The 16,060-nt window shown below is 40.4% G+C and overlaps 1 protein-coding gene across 5 annotated transcripts; it reads left to right on the top strand.

The window, feature by feature from the left end:
* Nucleotides 1–2,054: 2,054 nt before the first annotated feature.
* LOC131217537 (transcription termination factor MTERF2, chloroplastic) lies at nucleotides 2,055–10,809 on the top strand. 5 transcript variants are annotated; one of them, XR_009157269.1, is made up of 8 exons: nucleotides 2,055–2,835; nucleotides 3,628–3,765; nucleotides 4,229–4,474; nucleotides 4,627–4,740; nucleotides 7,226–7,408; nucleotides 8,909–9,126; nucleotides 9,241–9,577; nucleotides 10,326–10,465. XR_009157269.1 is itself a non-coding variant. In XM_058212469.1 (8 exons), the coding sequence occupies exons 1-8, from the start codon at nucleotides 2,242–2,244 to the stop codon at nucleotides 10,666–10,668; spliced, it is 1,923 nt and encodes a 640-aa protein (XP_058068452.1). In that variant the 5' UTR covers nucleotides 2,069–2,241; the 3' UTR covers nucleotides 10,669–10,809. The 5 variants fall into 5 exon arrangements, 3 of the variants coding, with proteins under 3 accessions (XP_058068455.1, XP_058068452.1, XP_058068453.1); XR_009157268.1 differs by having other exon boundaries at nucleotides 9,241–9,832; nucleotides 10,326–10,463; XM_058212469.1 differs by having other exon boundaries at nucleotides 2,069–2,835; nucleotides 9,241–9,327; nucleotides 10,326–10,809.
* The last annotated feature ends 5,251 nt before the right edge of the window (nucleotides 10,810–16,060 follow it).

Raw genomic sequence — 16,060 nt, 5'->3', positions numbered from 1 at the left:
ATAGAAAAATGATATGATACAACATCACGTATTGGTATATGGGCTTATCAACCTATATCAATCAATTTTTTTAAGCAAAAAGATATGAAAAACATTTTAAAAAATGAGATATCCAAGAATCTATCAATTTTTTTAACCATGTTTTCAATAATGTATTGGACCATTCTTTGATAAGAATGGTGTTTGTTGAATGTGAACTGAATATGTCCTAATTGAATACAAATAAAGCATGATTTGATAAACAATGGCCCCTTATATTATAAATACAAAAAGAAAAAACGATGATGAAAACATTAAAAAGAAAGTGAAGATTTACCATTCTTTCTGATTTTTCCCATAATGGCTTATTTCGCTTCGATTTGTCAAATTTCATTCAAGTCATTTGCTTTGATCCCAAAGTAAGTCTACATCTAACCTAAAATGAGTTGTTAAGATTCTTCCATGGTTCAAATGAGAATAAATGGAAAGCGATGAGTGACTTAAAAATAAAAATAAATAACTAAATTTGGAGTCTTAAAGGCGTATTAGCCTTGGTGCCGATACGCCTGTCTAGCTGTCCTGCCGTGTTGATACAAATACGATATACGGCTGTATCCACCAATATGATATCGATATTCATATCCATGGGCTCAATCCTCATCGTTTCCTATGATGTGTTCATTTGAGTTTTGGACCTACCTCATTTCCATATGCATGTCCTAAGATAACATGGCAAAATAGATGGACAAGGTGAATTTTTTACAAACATCATGGTGGGCCCCACCTAACTTCCCGATGTGGGAAGCTTATACTAAAGGCTTTCGCAGGCAATCAACTTGCCTATGACCCCACACACAACAATTGTAGGACATGTTTTTTTATGTGAATAAAAAAAGAAGAAAGAAGAAACCATCGGCAGAAAACCATCACGACAACACAGGATATTCTTATTTCATTTGGTTTCAATAGTTGAAAGAGTAAGTTTTAATACAATTTAGACTAAACAAAACATAGTTTAAAAAATGACTATACATACGTATTAGGGTTGTAGACGAACTGAGTTAGCTTAGATAGCTCGCTCGATTCAACTTGGTTCGAAATTGAGTTCGAGTCGAGTCAAGTTGATTTTTTGAGCTCGAAAAATTTTCGATCTGAGTTCGAGCTTACTTGAGCTTGACTCGACTTGAATTGAACCCCAACTCGATTCAAACTCAGATCAAACCAATTCGGTGACTAAGTTACTTTGATATTGATGTTGCTCACTAGGTGGTGTTTGATGAAATGACTCAAAGAAATATTGGCAAGGAAGATATGTATACGAAACAAATACATTTTTTCTTAAATTTGATGTTACCTGCAAGGTGTTTTGTAAAATACTTGTAAAGAAATGCCTATGTTTTAAATATAGTAAGAAGTTGAAAGTGCATTTTATGTGTTTGTGAAAATGCTGCACAAGCTCAATCTTGACCTGAGCTAGCCTGAGCAAGCTTGAGGACTGAACCGGGCCGAGTTCCAGTTGAACTCGAGGTAGGGTCAGCTAGTGGCCGAGCCGAGTTCGGTTCCACTCGTGTACACCATGCGTATGGATACTTCGAGCACATATCCAGTTTTTTTGCTTTTGCGGTGGAGCTCTACCGTATCATCTCCCTCACTCGACATGCGCTCATGTGGTACGGGTTTCTGTGGGCTTACAGGCCACGTCAACTGTGTATCCAATCCACGCCGTCCATCAGAAGGTCTATGTTAGACCATGCAACCAAGGATCAACTCAAACGGAAGCTCAGGTGGGCCATCCCACAAGAAATAGTTAGGAGGTTGACACCCGACCAATAAAACATTTCCTAATATCCCTGGGACCCACCACGTTGTTTACATTACATCTAATCCATTCATCATATATTCCTCACTAGGATGAGGCGATAAATAAAAACAAAGCCATAACAAAAACCCGGTGGGCCACAACACGCGAATAAATAGGTCTTAGGCATGATTTTACACTGTTCCATGAGTTTTGGCCCACCTAAGTTTCAGAGCTCTCTAATTTTTAGTTTCTACGGTTAGGATGAAGGGGAGAGAACGAAAGACTGAGTGGATCGGGTGCATAATTTCCGCGGGCCCCACAACAGCCCCGTACAACCACAAGTTGTGGCAGTACCAGTACCGTTACTACCGTACGACTGCACCTCCCCTCCCTCTTCTTCAACCCCTGCGGGTTTAGGGTTTTAGGATCCGAAAACGAAAATTCCGTTCGTCTGAAAAAGCATGTCAGCTTCGATCCTTCAAACCCCGAAAATCCCACAAAAATCCAATCCTCTCTTCTCAAAACTCAGTCCTATCCGCTCTCATTTCCTTCCCAAACACCATCTCTCTCCCAAATCTCCTCTCCTCTCTCTCAATCTCCCCTTCCTCCCAACCCGATTCCCCATCTCAACTCGCCTCCGAGTCACCCCGGACGAACTCGTCCCCGACTCGCCACTCAACTCTGCTGAAGAAGAAGAAGAAGATGCTCGAGAAGCCGTTTCACAGATCCTGCAAGAAGAAGGAGTATCGAAGGAAGAAGCGGCCCTGATCGCTTCGAATTCGCCGAATTACGTGAGGATGCTGATTGACGGCGTCCATGAATTGGATGAGGCATCATTGTGGGATTCGTGGAAGGGCGGACGAGTTGGAGAAGAAGATGACGATGAACGGAGGAGTGGGAGTCTTTCTTTCAAGGAGAAGGTGTATTACATGGGGAAGGAGAAAGGGGATAGGGGGATTCTTCCATTCCTCGAGAGCGTCGGTCTGAGCACGTCGGGTTCATCGCATGTTGCTCGTTATCTGTCCTCGGAGAGGCTTCCTGATCTCATTAACAAGGTATGTAAATTATCTTTACCATCATTTCCATCGTTGTCATTTCATCTGCTGTGTATAGAGCATACACACCGGCCTCATGATCTTGATGGTCTGGATTGATGCACATGATGCAGCCATTGATGCAAAAGCACATTTACAGACTGTATAAGTAGCAAGTGGTCTACTAGATTTTTTGTCATGCACTAAGGGATTTCGGATAGGGGGTTAGCTTGAATTGCATCAGGTCCAAAAGTCACCCGGATCAGAGGACAGTCGTAGCCCCTGATCAAGTGCCAGCAAAATGGCTGTTAGATCGAATTGGTTAATGCTAAAAAATTGCTGTGACTGGAGCGTCGCATCAAAAGACTGGAAGCCGCACAATCAGACAAATGGGACCATCCATTTCCCAGGCTCTTGATCCAGCATAAGATCCTCTGACACCGCGTAACTTTAACAGTTGGGGCCTAATGAAAAATCCGACCCTGGACACTTCCCTATTGTCCGTATTGTTTTTGTACTTGTTGGTGTCATCATGATTTGTTTTGATTATGTAGTTTAGGAGTGTAGAGCCCACTCTTTAGATCAATTGCATGTGGCCTATGCCTCATCACGAATAATAAGAACCTTTATGCTCCTATCATTCCTTTAGATATACCTTTAAAAAAAAAAGAAAAAAAAAAAGTAATTGGTATATGTTACGCGAATGACATATACCATTCGAGCCATTGATTGTTTCATACTTGCTTCTTATTCCTTTTTCTTTCACTTGGTCTAAGTCCTTGTAGTTTACTTATCTGTGCATTTCATCTATAGGTTAAATATGTGAAGGAAATGTTCTTTTCTGGCAGTGATCAGGAGGCACCAATCAGCAAGAATGCCCGCCGCATGATGATGTATTTATCGATTTTTACTGATGATGATATCCAACACACCTTATCATTCTTTGCAAAGGTGGAGTTTGTCACTGAATCTTACTGATTTTTAGGCATTTGCATACTTTTTTCTTGCTAGATTGGAATGGTTTGTTTAGGGCGAGAAACCCGTATACCTGTTTTCTAATCTTCCCGGAAGTGGGCCCTGCTGACAACTACTCAACATTTGTTGTTGAGTGGGATCACCAACTCATGTTTTCAGAATGTGATCATTTCTATATTTATATAGAAATGCTCATGTTCAAGAAATGCGAGGCGTGTTTCCACTATACGAGAATCTAGCATTTAGTTGTTGTCAGTGTGCCCATGTGCTTTCTGGAATGGCAGGAAACAGGAATGCTGCTGTTCGTCGCCCCCAAGATGACCTAATGGTACCTAATGTTTAAAATATGTTTCAGTTTTTTTTTTTTTTTTTAAAATTACAAATATATGGGTTTTGAATTGATTACTTAGGCGCCTAAAAGGTTACTTCTCTGTTGCAGATGGAAGCGAGGCGTGGAGGTTTGGACATGTTGGATTCTGCAGATGCTTCATTCCCATACCTCGTTGAATCTTTTCCACGTTTGCTTTTGCTGTCAGTGGAATCCCATTTCAAACCTTTAGTGGAATTTCTTGAAGCTGCTGGAGTCCCAAAAGGGCGCATTAGATCTATATTCCTATCATTTCCTCCCATTGTTTTTTACAATATTGAGAAAGATATAAAACCAAAAATACAGGCTCTTGAAAAGGTACCACTGCCAACATAATATAGCAGCAAAATTTCATCTCACCAAAACACTCAAACTTAGAAGGGATGCTAGGGTTTTATGCTGTAAAGAAACATTACTTGTTTATCACTATCTTTAGTACTTGAGCACATTATCATGTCTTAACTTTTCAGGTTGGTGTAGAAGACAAAGATATTGGTAGGGTGGTGGTAAAATATCCATGGGTTCTTTCAACAAGCATTCAAGAGAACTATGAGAAAGTCTTTTCTTTTTTCAATGCTGAAAAGGTATCATTTTACACTATTAAAACTTGATGATTAAGTATCTGGACGTAAATACTTGGGAATCTAACAATATTGTGCTGTTCATGTTGGATTGGATCCACCCCCTTTGTCGTTCAAAAAAAAAAAAAGGGGATCAATCCCCTTATAGCCGGTCATTGAAAATATGTCATTACCCTTGCTATAGACATGCATGCCCATGTTTGAAATGGAGGATAGAATTTGGTTTATATTATCCAACAAAGAAGTACGAAAAGTCAAGTTTGTATTTCATTTTTCATGTGAACTTTGTACTGATGCAAAACAAATGGGACATGTTCAATCCCTAATTACCCACTAGAAGAAACTGTAAAACAAACAACGAAATCCAGAAGTCATATGAGCAGTATAAAGCACTAGAAGAAGCCTCTGTTCATTGTTGCCTCTGTTCATCGTTCAAGGGAGGCATGCCAATCCCAAAATAAAGGTGGAAACATGGCCATATAGTCAAACAAATTAAATCAATCCTAAACCTTATGCAATAACAAAATTAAACATTAACCAGAGGGCAGTCAATCAATGTTAAGCATGCCTATCAATAAACTATGCCTAAGCTTAAACAGAAATATAGGCCCAATCTGAACTCTGCAACACACAAGCCAAATTATGGAAGCCTATAATTCAAATTAGGAAGTGATCCCTGAATCAGTCTCAGGACTAACATGATATCACTTGTTATTGCGCCCTAAAGTAACTTGTTACCATGTTTGACCTATGTTAATGCTTGAATACCCTGATAATCTAATTAAATCAATGCAAGCAGTTCCAGCATGTGACTAAACAATGCTATACATTATGAGGGTAGCTCAGTAAACAATTATTTTTAAATAAGATTGAACTGTCCAAACTCGATCTGAAACAAAATCCATATTGACAAATCATAACAGTTTGACACTATTCTAATGTGAGATCATGATCATTAGAATCGAAAAATAAGTTATGAGCACTGATTGGGCAAACCTGCAATTAGCTTAAAGTTTTAGAAATCTGAGAATATTGAAAATGACATTTTCGAACGTTTCCACCATGAACCAGATCTGAGTGTGGAATGATTACAGCCTACTGTCAGCTGGAGAGTTCCAATCAAGCAAGACATGGTTTTTTTTTTTTTGGGTAGTAATTCGTCATTCTCAACGAAGATAAGAGTGAATCAGAAATTCAGAAACAAATAACTGGCAAGTGGACTGTTGTAGATGGACTGGTATAGCCCAACATCAGGTTGAGCGCAGTGTTATCACTTATCAGAACTGTATGATTCACAATAAGAATTGTATGATTCATATCATATTGTAGTACACCCAAATTGCAAATCTTAAATGATCATACGACATTGTATGAATCATATTGAATTGTACAATAATTGTATCGAATCATAAGATAGTTGTAGACTGTAAATGGTCCCAAAAACTTTTTTTTTTAATTATTAAGTTTTTCCTCTTTCTTTTTACCCTTTTGCTTATAAAACATGAAATAGGCACTCCCCTATTTAAAATATCCTCTCTCTCTCTCTCTCTCTCTCTCTCTCTCTCTCTCTCTCTCTCTTTCGAGAGAGAGATTTGAAGTTTTTTTGAGTAATAAAAAAACCAAACAAAGAAATCAAGATTTTTTTTTTTTTATAAATTTACTTAATGGAATCTAATGCTATTTTTGCTAACACGAATGTAACTCAAGAAAAGTACAAAAGAACAAAATTATTAAAGGAGTCTTATATTTTTTGAAAGGCAACAAAAGACAACAAAGGAAAAAGACAAGCATCCTTTGCTTTTTTTGGTACGTGTTGATGGGACATGGATGATTGATGAGTTTTTAATCTTTTCTGATTCGTTTATATTTGTTCAGATGTTTTCAATGTTTTTTTACGAAATCAGAAAAAGTCTTACAAAGATACAGTTTGTGATTTGATACGATAACGATTTTGACAACATTGGTCTAGTGTTTCATCCTGAGTAGCACGTGGTTGATGCACAAAATTTGTGCATTTGGTGTCTGAAATTGACCATTGCCCTTTCTGAGTTTCTTTACAATAGTCTGCTTGGTAGTTGCTGACAGTCGTAAATCTGATATATGCAATTTGTCACATGTTAATGAATTCCTGTGGATGCTTACATGCATGAATTTGAAGTACCAGCCATAGGGCTGCAAATTGGCCTGCTGAGGCTGAGGGAAATCAAATTCTGACTAGGTCCAGCTGACGACAACCCCAGCCCAATCAGTCAAAAAATGTCAGCTTAAGCTAAACACCCATGTGAACTTGACGTAAAGCATTTCATAATTGCCTTTTACATAATGAACAGATTTTAATCTTCTGTTCCCTTTTGCAACCTTTGCTCAAGCACTGCAAAAATACTGGTGCTCTCTTCCGCTCCCTCTCTTAATGGATATGGCATGGGTGCCGTATAAAAATGAGCTGTTGTTAGGAAATATTTTATTTATTTATTTATTTTGCTGCCAGGTACCAAAAATGAGCATTGATCGTGCAATCAGAAGTTGGCCTCATTTATTGGGATGTTCAACTAGCAAGATGAAAACAATGGTAGATCAGTTCGCTGAACTAGGTGTTAAAAACAAGAAGCTAGGCCAGGTTATCGCTGCAAGTCCTCAGCTACTACTGCAGAAACCAAATGAATTTCTCGAGGTTAGTAATCAGATATCTTAGTAATTTTCTCCCTTATCTTCTTTTAATTCTGTTTTGTTTCCATGTAAAACATAGTTGTATCATATGCTGATTAAAAGGAAGTGTGTGGAGGATTTTTCAACTTGTGAGCCTCAACAAATTGACGCATCTTTGTGTTTACACTCTCCCTATATAAATCTAGCTTTGTGTTTACACCCTCCCTCATCTTGTCAATCAAAACTACGTCATCTGCAACAAGTCTGGAACAGGCGATCAGTAAGAGCAAGCATAAAATGGGAGACTAGCAGGATGGAGGACAAAGCAGCAGAACCATGACAAACTGGAGAGGACATTTAAGGATCAGAGCAACAACCAGAACCTGACATACACATCTTTTTGTTTTTGAGAGGATGTTCCCAATAGTGGGTACCTTTCAAAAAAAATAAAATCTGAGTAGCGGGTACCTCGTTACTCGTAAGGCCTTGACCTGCTACTTGGGTTTTGTATGGATATGCAGGAAGCTTTTTTCTATGTTGAGTTAGTTTCTGTGTTCTATCGTCATCTATTTTATTTGATTGATGGATCCAATATTATAATGAATTAAAAAAGTGTTCTTATTTGAACCACCTTGTGATCTTCAACTTATGTGCTTCAATATAATTACTTGGAATAACACCTCTGCCCCATCAAGCAGTAGAGAAGGGCTCTTTGGGGTCTAATTTTCTTTCTATCTGACAGGATAAGCAAATAGGAAGGGATGGTTCTTTCATTTCAGTGAAGGCCCAAGTCTGAGTTGTCTCAAACTCAACTGAGCAATCAATCAAAGCTTTTGAGCACTTGACTGTGGCAGAGGATACGTTGCCTCTCAATAAAGTCTGTGTCTTTTACTTATAATATTCCAGGGGTCATTGATTTTGGAAGGCTATTCGTTGAACTTTAAACAGGCTCTGTCCGCTGCCTAGGAGCTGTTGAGATTTGCTTCGATTTTTGTGGAACCCAAAATTATTTTCAGCTTTAAATGCATCTTTGGTTCATGTTCCTAGAGAGGCAAAACAAGGTCACCTAGGGTCACCTTTCCCAACGAGTAATGGTCTCTTTAAGTGATTCATATCCTCCCTTCCCTCTCTTCTTCTGTTAAACTTTTTGTTACTCAAAACAAATCTTCACCACCACGATGTTCATCATCATGGCCTTCTACCTCTATTTGTGATCAGCTGTATGTCATTCAATTGAAATTCGAAACAAGAATCAGCTGTATGTCATTCAATTGAAATTCGAAACAAGAATCAGCTGTATGTCATTCAATTGAAATTCCAAACAAGAATTCTCAAGTCCCAATCGAGTCTTACTTGATCAGCCCAGTTTTCTAGTAGATGAATGAGCTTCTAAACAACATTAACAAATCAGAAATCATAGAATAATTTTAAGTAGCACTTTATGCGTATCATGAATATTTTTCAGTTTGGTTGGTGCTTGATATTTTTCTTAAGTTTCTAATAATATTATTTGTTCTCATGTTAGGTGGTTTCATATATTGAGGAATTGGGTTTTGACAAAGAAAGTATTGGGAGGATTCTGAGCCGATGCCCAGAAATATTTGCCAGCAGTGTTGAAAACACTCTTAAGAAGAAGCTCAATCTCCTCATTGAGTTTGGCATCTACAGAAACAACCTTCCTCGTGTTATCAGAAAATATCCCGAGCTTCTCGTTTCTGACGTCAATAACACATTACTTCCACGGTAATGCTCAAAGCACCCTGAGTTTTTACCTTATTTTTAGTATCCTGCAGTGAATGCAAAATTAGAGAACGTGAACTTCTTCCAAAGGTGATGAGGAATTGTCTTGATTTGTAGGAGGTTCGTTAAAGCACGTCCATCTCCTCTCACAGCCACATTTGCCAACCTATTATGTGTTTGTGGGACATCCGGGCTGTGCTTCAGGTGGGCGATACATATGAAAACAATGATGGTTTGAGAAAGGTTAAAGGTCCACGTTCAATGTACAAGCATGTTAGTGGTCCAGCTGTTGAGTGGACCAGGCTGTTAGTCAGGATATCTACATGGTGGAGCCCACCTAATGCATCGCTCTGCATGACCGAAGTTGGTAGGCCTGGCCTGCTTGTGGAGGTGTGCGGGTTTAGCAAAATATTCACTGCCGATCAGAGATACAAAAAACAGTCTTACATGGATGGTGAGGATTTCTGATCAATCGGAACTTCTCCAGTCCATCACAGTGACACCTACTTGATGAACATTTTGGACCATGGTTCTACAACCTGAAAGCTCAACTAGACTTGATTTGATAATCGATGATGCTCAACATAGTTGCTGATAGCTAAATTATTTAAAATGAGGAATATCTGCGTCCACGTTTCAATGCTTGCTAAGCTACCATCCACTGAGCTCTCACAGTGCATGTGTCTATGACATCCAAGTTGCTGAAAAGGTAGGCCCTGCTGTAAAGAGATTTTTGCAATGAATTATCTTCAAGGTGGGCGTGTTGAATGTTGTATGCACATGGCACTTTGGTTATATGTGTTTATTGGTCCATAGATATGGGTGGGATTTCTAATTTAAAATGCTTCAATAGCAAGCAATATGTTACTGGTGTGGTGGTTTTTGTAAGAGAGATCTTGGGTTTGAATCTCCTATCTTAACAGCTTTTTTACCTATGAGTTAGTTGACCCCAGGTTTTGCATTGGCTGGTTGTATTGACTGGTTGAGAGAGTTGACTTGTTGATCTTGGTCAAGTTGAGCTTAGGGGCAGCGAATTTCTCATTGGTTCCACTTGAAATCTCATTGGACCAAGTTGACTCATCTGAGTTTGAGTCTCTGTCATTGAGTTTTAGAACTATGATCTGGATGACCATGCGGGGAGTTGCAAGCTTGGGGCCACTTAGGCACTAATGCTAATGTTGTTATCATATTCTCCATTGCAGGATGAAGTATTTGATGAAGATTGGGCTGTCAAAGAGGGAGGTGGCCAGCATGGTCAACAGGTTCTCTCCGTTGCTAGGCTACAGCATTGAGGAAGTGTTGAAACCCAAGCTCGATTTCCTGGTATGCACCATGAACAAGCCAGTAAGAGATGTTGTAGAATACCCAAGGTACTTCAGCTACTCCTTGGAGAAGAAAATCAAGCCTAGGTTCTGGGTACTCAAGGGCAGGAATCTGGAGTGCAGCTTGAAAGACATGTTGGGGAAAAATGATGAGGATTTTGCAGCTGACTATATGGGTATTGGGAGAATGCTGGTTCCCCCAATTACAGTTGATGATTGCTAGCTGGTAAGGCTACATCTGTTTTGAGTTTCATGTACAGTGAGCGGATGTGTTTTGAGAGTGGTGCGTCTGTCCGTAGGAATTCAGTTGGTTTTTGCATTTATAGTATTCCTTCCATCCATTAAAAAAAATTCCTTCCATTTCTGGTTGTGTTTTTGATTGGTGGTGGCAATCGTTTGGTCACTTTATATAATAACGGCAATTACCAGTTGTGGTGGTGGCAATTGCTGGTTTTGGGCTGGCTGTGGAGAAGAATACAATTGAAAGCAGATGCTTAAGCCAGAGCCTGCTTGTTGGAGTTGGTTCAACTGCATTACATGCCTGGTTTTCTATCAGTTTTAACTTAGGTGTGCTATATGGTCAGGCTCAACCCAAACCTGACTAGCCCAACCCGAACTTTAGATCGGATCAGGTTGGGTTTGGTTTGGAAATCCTCGACCTGACCCAGGTTGGGCTTGGCTCTACTGCATGTAACCGAAGGAACCAGGGTCAAAATTTCCAACTGTTTAGCTTTCATAAAGATGGTTTTTACCCAACACGATATGTCAGGTTGGGTATTCAATACCACATTGGGTTGGGTCTCTGTCATTGGGTTGAGAATTCGATGCCTCTGTTGGGTCTTGTGTTAGTTGGGCCTGTGGGGGATTCCTCATGAGGTTCAGTAGTTTTGGGTGGACTCTTAACCTGATCTGACCCAACCCAATACGCCTGAGTTGCACAGCTAAAGAGCTGTGGCTAAGGTATATACATGATAGATAGAGTTGATACTGTTTAGAAAATTGCATGTGGAGGTCCCAATCAATGTTATAAGTGCTAATGGCCAAGCTGAGCAAAATCAAATGTGTTTTCAACTTTTAAAAGCTAGTTTCTAACAAAATTTTTAAAAGAAAAAAAAGAAAAAAAGGAAAAAAGAAAAAAGAAAAAGAAAAAAAGAGAGGCTGTGAATGATATCCAACAACCTAAGCTTCACTGGTAATCTCAATCTCACTACTGTTTCCTGTGGTGAGATTTGGATCGGCACTGTTTCCGATGGTATGGTCCAACTGAGATTTGAATCTTCTTCATTTTTGGTCTCATGCCCTAAAATGATATGACAAAATGGATGGACGGTGTCGGTGTAGAATACATAGCCACACCTAATCTGCTCCAAAGTGAAGAGAACGGGTTAGCTACTCCCCCTGCCAAGACCCCGGTGGCTGATGGTCGGTGCTCTGTGGGCCCCACCATGATGTATGTATTTCATCCATTCCATTCATCCATTTTTACAGATCATTTTAGATCTTATTTACAAAAATGAGAGGGATATAAATCTCAGGTGGACCACACCACAGGAAAATAATAGTGATTGGATATCCACCATTAAAATCCTCCTAAGGCCCACTGTACTGTTTATTTGACATCTAATCTGTTGATTAGGTCGTAAAGACCAAAAAAACAAAGATCAGCTTGATCCATAACTTTTATGGCCCCGAAAAAGTTTTTAACGGTTGAAGTTCATTCAACACTGTTTCCTGTAATGTGGTTCACTTGGAATTGGGATATAACTCATTTTTTGTCACATATGATAAAATGATCTATAAAAATAGATGGACGGCATGGATGAAACACATACATTATTGTGGGGCCCACAGAGCACCAACCACCAGCCATTGGGTGGTGGCAGGGGGGAGTAGCCAATCCGTTTCCCAAAATCACCTGCCATAACTCAATAAAAAAATCATTTTTTATTCCATGTAACTCCTTAATAGCCTGTCTCTATGTGTATATGTATTGATTTTCTTAAAATAAGAGAGTTCCTAAGATAACTTAATTTTTCTTATTTTAATCCTAGCCTTTCTATTTCATTAAAATATTAAAAATGACTTTGAATCCTACCACAATCTATAACCTCCACGTAAATTGAAAGCCAACTCAATTGCCTTTTATATAGGACTTGTGAAAAGGCACAATTCAATCGGACCATTGATTTAGGTCTGAATTATCATTAAACCATTGATCTAATCCAAATCCTTGATCGGGCACAATTTGGATGGTTGTATGGGTCCAGATCTTTGATTGGTTAGCTTGTGTGGCCTGGATTCATCCTTTCGTCAATCATATATGGCCCTGGAGCATCAGGCGCCCTCAAAAACCATCAAATAAAAGAGATTTCCCATCCGGGAATTCCAGATTTTTAATCCGTAAACAAAGATAGAGAAACAAAATTATATCATTTCAACAACTGGGTTCCAAGCATCAAAACCCAACATAGAAAATTAGAATAAATAAAAAGCAGAATTTTAAGCATTTCTGGCAGATTCTACAAAACTTATTTTTTTTATAAAAAAAAGAAGAAGAAGAAGAAGAAGAAAGACATCAAACAAAACCAGATTCTGGATCTGGGTATTGCAAATTCTTAATTCAAAACATAATTCCAACGTAAGGATTCCAACCAAATGGAGAAAAATCTATTTGTATTAGTCCACAACGCATAAAGAAAAGAACAACAAGGTAAATTTCACGCTGACACAGATGGCGAAAAATCCACAGAAACCATGGAACGGGAAGAGAATTCTCATCTGGGTATTGGAGAAATGGATTCAGAGAGGGGTGAGAAGGTGGAATTGGAAGAGAATTCCCATATGGGTATTGTAGAATTGGATTCAGATAGCGATGAGAAGGTGGAATTGGAAGAGAATTCCCATCGGGTATTGTAGGACTGGATTCAGTGAAAGGTGGGATTTTGAAGAGAAATCCCATCTGGGTATTGTAGAACTGAATTCAGAGAGGGATGAGAAGGTGGAATTGGAAGAGAAATCCCATATGGGTGTTGTAGAATGGGATTCAGATAGGGGTGAGAAGCTGAGAAAGGTGGGGTTTAGGCTCTGAATTCATGCCGATGAAGATGATGAGAGGTATGAAACCATAGTGAGTGATGACCTTCGCTTTCTTCATAGCCCAAGTGCCCCATTCCTTGAAGCATTTCTCTTTTCCTTCACAACCCATGCTTTGATTTTTCTCTCTTCAATTCCTGCCTCAGGAAGATTTATATCATGTTATGACAAGTGGGGACCATTGTTCAGTAATCTTGGCCGTTGGTCTGTCTGCTTCGTCCCACCGTGGACGGACTATACAGTCTGAAAATCTCTCATCCCCAGTAGTGGGACTTTGAACTGGCCCACCTGGCCTAACTTAAGACCCGAGCGAGGCTGATACGACTTCTTCCCTTGACTCGGTTTCGTACTACCGATCAAGTAAAATAACAAGGTGCTGCCCTAACCATGTTGCCCACCTTGATGCATGTATTGTGTATCCACGCCGTTCATTCGTTTTGCCAGCCCATTTTATGGCTGTGCTAGAAAATGAACCAGATCCAAATCTTTCTTTCTTTCTTTCTTCTTTTTCCTTTTTTATTTTTTTAAAAACTTTTTTTAACACCCACACACCACATGGGCACTCAAACCTATGACCTCATTGTTGAAATACAATGTATCTACCACTACGAGGAGGGGGCAAATCTAGGTGTACCCTACTATATGAAACAGTGATGATTGAACGCCTGTTATTAAAAACTTCATGGGAGATAATGACTCCCATCGTTGGCACCTCCCTGAAATCACCACCGTTGAAACCTCTAGGGGCTACCGTGGTCCATATGTTGCACATCCACCCAGTCTATCGTTTTTCCAGTCACGTTTGGGCACGGCCCACCATGATGCACGTGTTTTAGACCATGACTGTCCACCTGGAATTCAGGTGGGCCCTACTGTAACAAAAAAATAGAGAGGGAGAAAAAGAAAAAAATGGCCCACCGTGATACATATGTTTTATCTACACCGCTAATCCATTTTTCTGCACTTGGATGTTTATTGGCCATCTAACCTGTGCATTAGGTCACGTAGGGGTGTCTGAAGGGAAATCACAAATATCCAAAACTTCTGGCGTCCACAAAGTGGACCACACTGCAGACAGCATGCGACTGACGGTGTCCAGTATGTGGCCCACTCTGTGGGACCCACCTTGATGCATATGTTTTATCTAGCCGTCCATTCATTTTGTCAGATCATTTCAGGCCTTGGGCCCAAAAATGAACCAGATCCAAATCTCAGTTGGAGCACACTGCAGGAAAAAGTGGGGCCGGAGTTCACCTTTGAAACCTGTGATGTTTGTTTGGCATTAAACTAGGGGCTGTGGGGCCCACTGAGGGGTCCCACCATGATGCATGTTAGTTATCCAGTGGCCCACCCGATCAGAACACTGGAGAGGGGAACGGGCCCTGGTGGGCCGACCAAAAATGAAGCAGGCCCAAAGATCAAGTGGACTGCACTATGGGCAGCAACGTTAGTGGGCCCACCTTGATTTTACTAGCAGCTCGATCTGGGGGTTGTGGGGCCCACTGTGAACTCCCACCATATGGAGACTCCTCCCGAAACCGTCCATCCACCCGGGCATAGGAGCAGGCCATGGGCCCTTGTGGGTTGACCGTTCGTGCAAGAGACCCAAACCTCTGGTGGGTGTCCAGTGCGTTTTTCCCATGCTGTGGGGCCCACTTTAGGGTCCCACATTGATGTATTTGTTGTATCTACGTTGATCATTCATCTTTTCAGCTCTTGGAGCGTGGGCCCAGTTTTGGGTGGACCACACCAAGGAAAAGAAGGGGCCTTGGACGCCTGTCACTGAAAACTTCATAGGCCTGCTGTGATGTATATTTGCTATCCAACCTGTCTGTGGGGCCCGTTGTCGAACCCACCATGCTGTATATGTTTTATCCCTACCGTCCTAAGTGGACCCCACCAATTGTATGTGTTGCATTCCCGTTGTCCATCTATTTTAACAGCCCATTTTAGAGCATGGACCCAAAGTGAGGCAGATCCGTGACCCAGGTGGAGCACACGATAGACAGTGGGCGCTGCCCAAATTGTCTGACGTGTGGGCCCCCCTTTGGGTCACTCGTTTGGGCCTACCATGGTTCCTCCATCATGTATGTGTTCTAATCCTCACCGCACATCCATTTACTAGATCATTTTAGTGCATGAGCCAGATGATGGGGCATATGCTAGTCTCAAGTGGGCCATACATCTCCATCTCTAGTGAAGCCTGCTATTCGGGTCCCACTTTCTTTAACATGGAACCCATCAAGGGCCGTTTAACGCATGTATTATGGATCCTACACCATCCATCCATTTTACCAGGGGCCGGCCCCAGCAGATCGTGGGCCCCACTACAAGAAGCAGTGGGGACAGTGACATGATGATTATCCATAAGCGGTGGACCATTCTCAAGGAGGTCAACGACATGCTCAGTGCCTGTACAGATTTGAGGGGGGGCAAGGGATCAATCGTCTCTCTTTGCACAATATACATAAGTTCCTTGATTAAGTTAAAAAGCTACTTATTAATGTTGAAAACTAAACATG

Source organism: Magnolia sinica, chromosome 10 (assembly GCF_029962835.1).
Source record: "Magnolia sinica isolate HGM2019 chromosome 10, MsV1, whole genome shotgun sequence".
In the NCBI taxonomy this organism is placed as follows: domain Eukaryota; kingdom Viridiplantae; phylum Streptophyta; class Magnoliopsida; order Magnoliales; family Magnoliaceae; genus Magnolia; species Magnolia sinica.
This window is presented reverse-complemented; position numbering and strand designations above follow the sequence as displayed.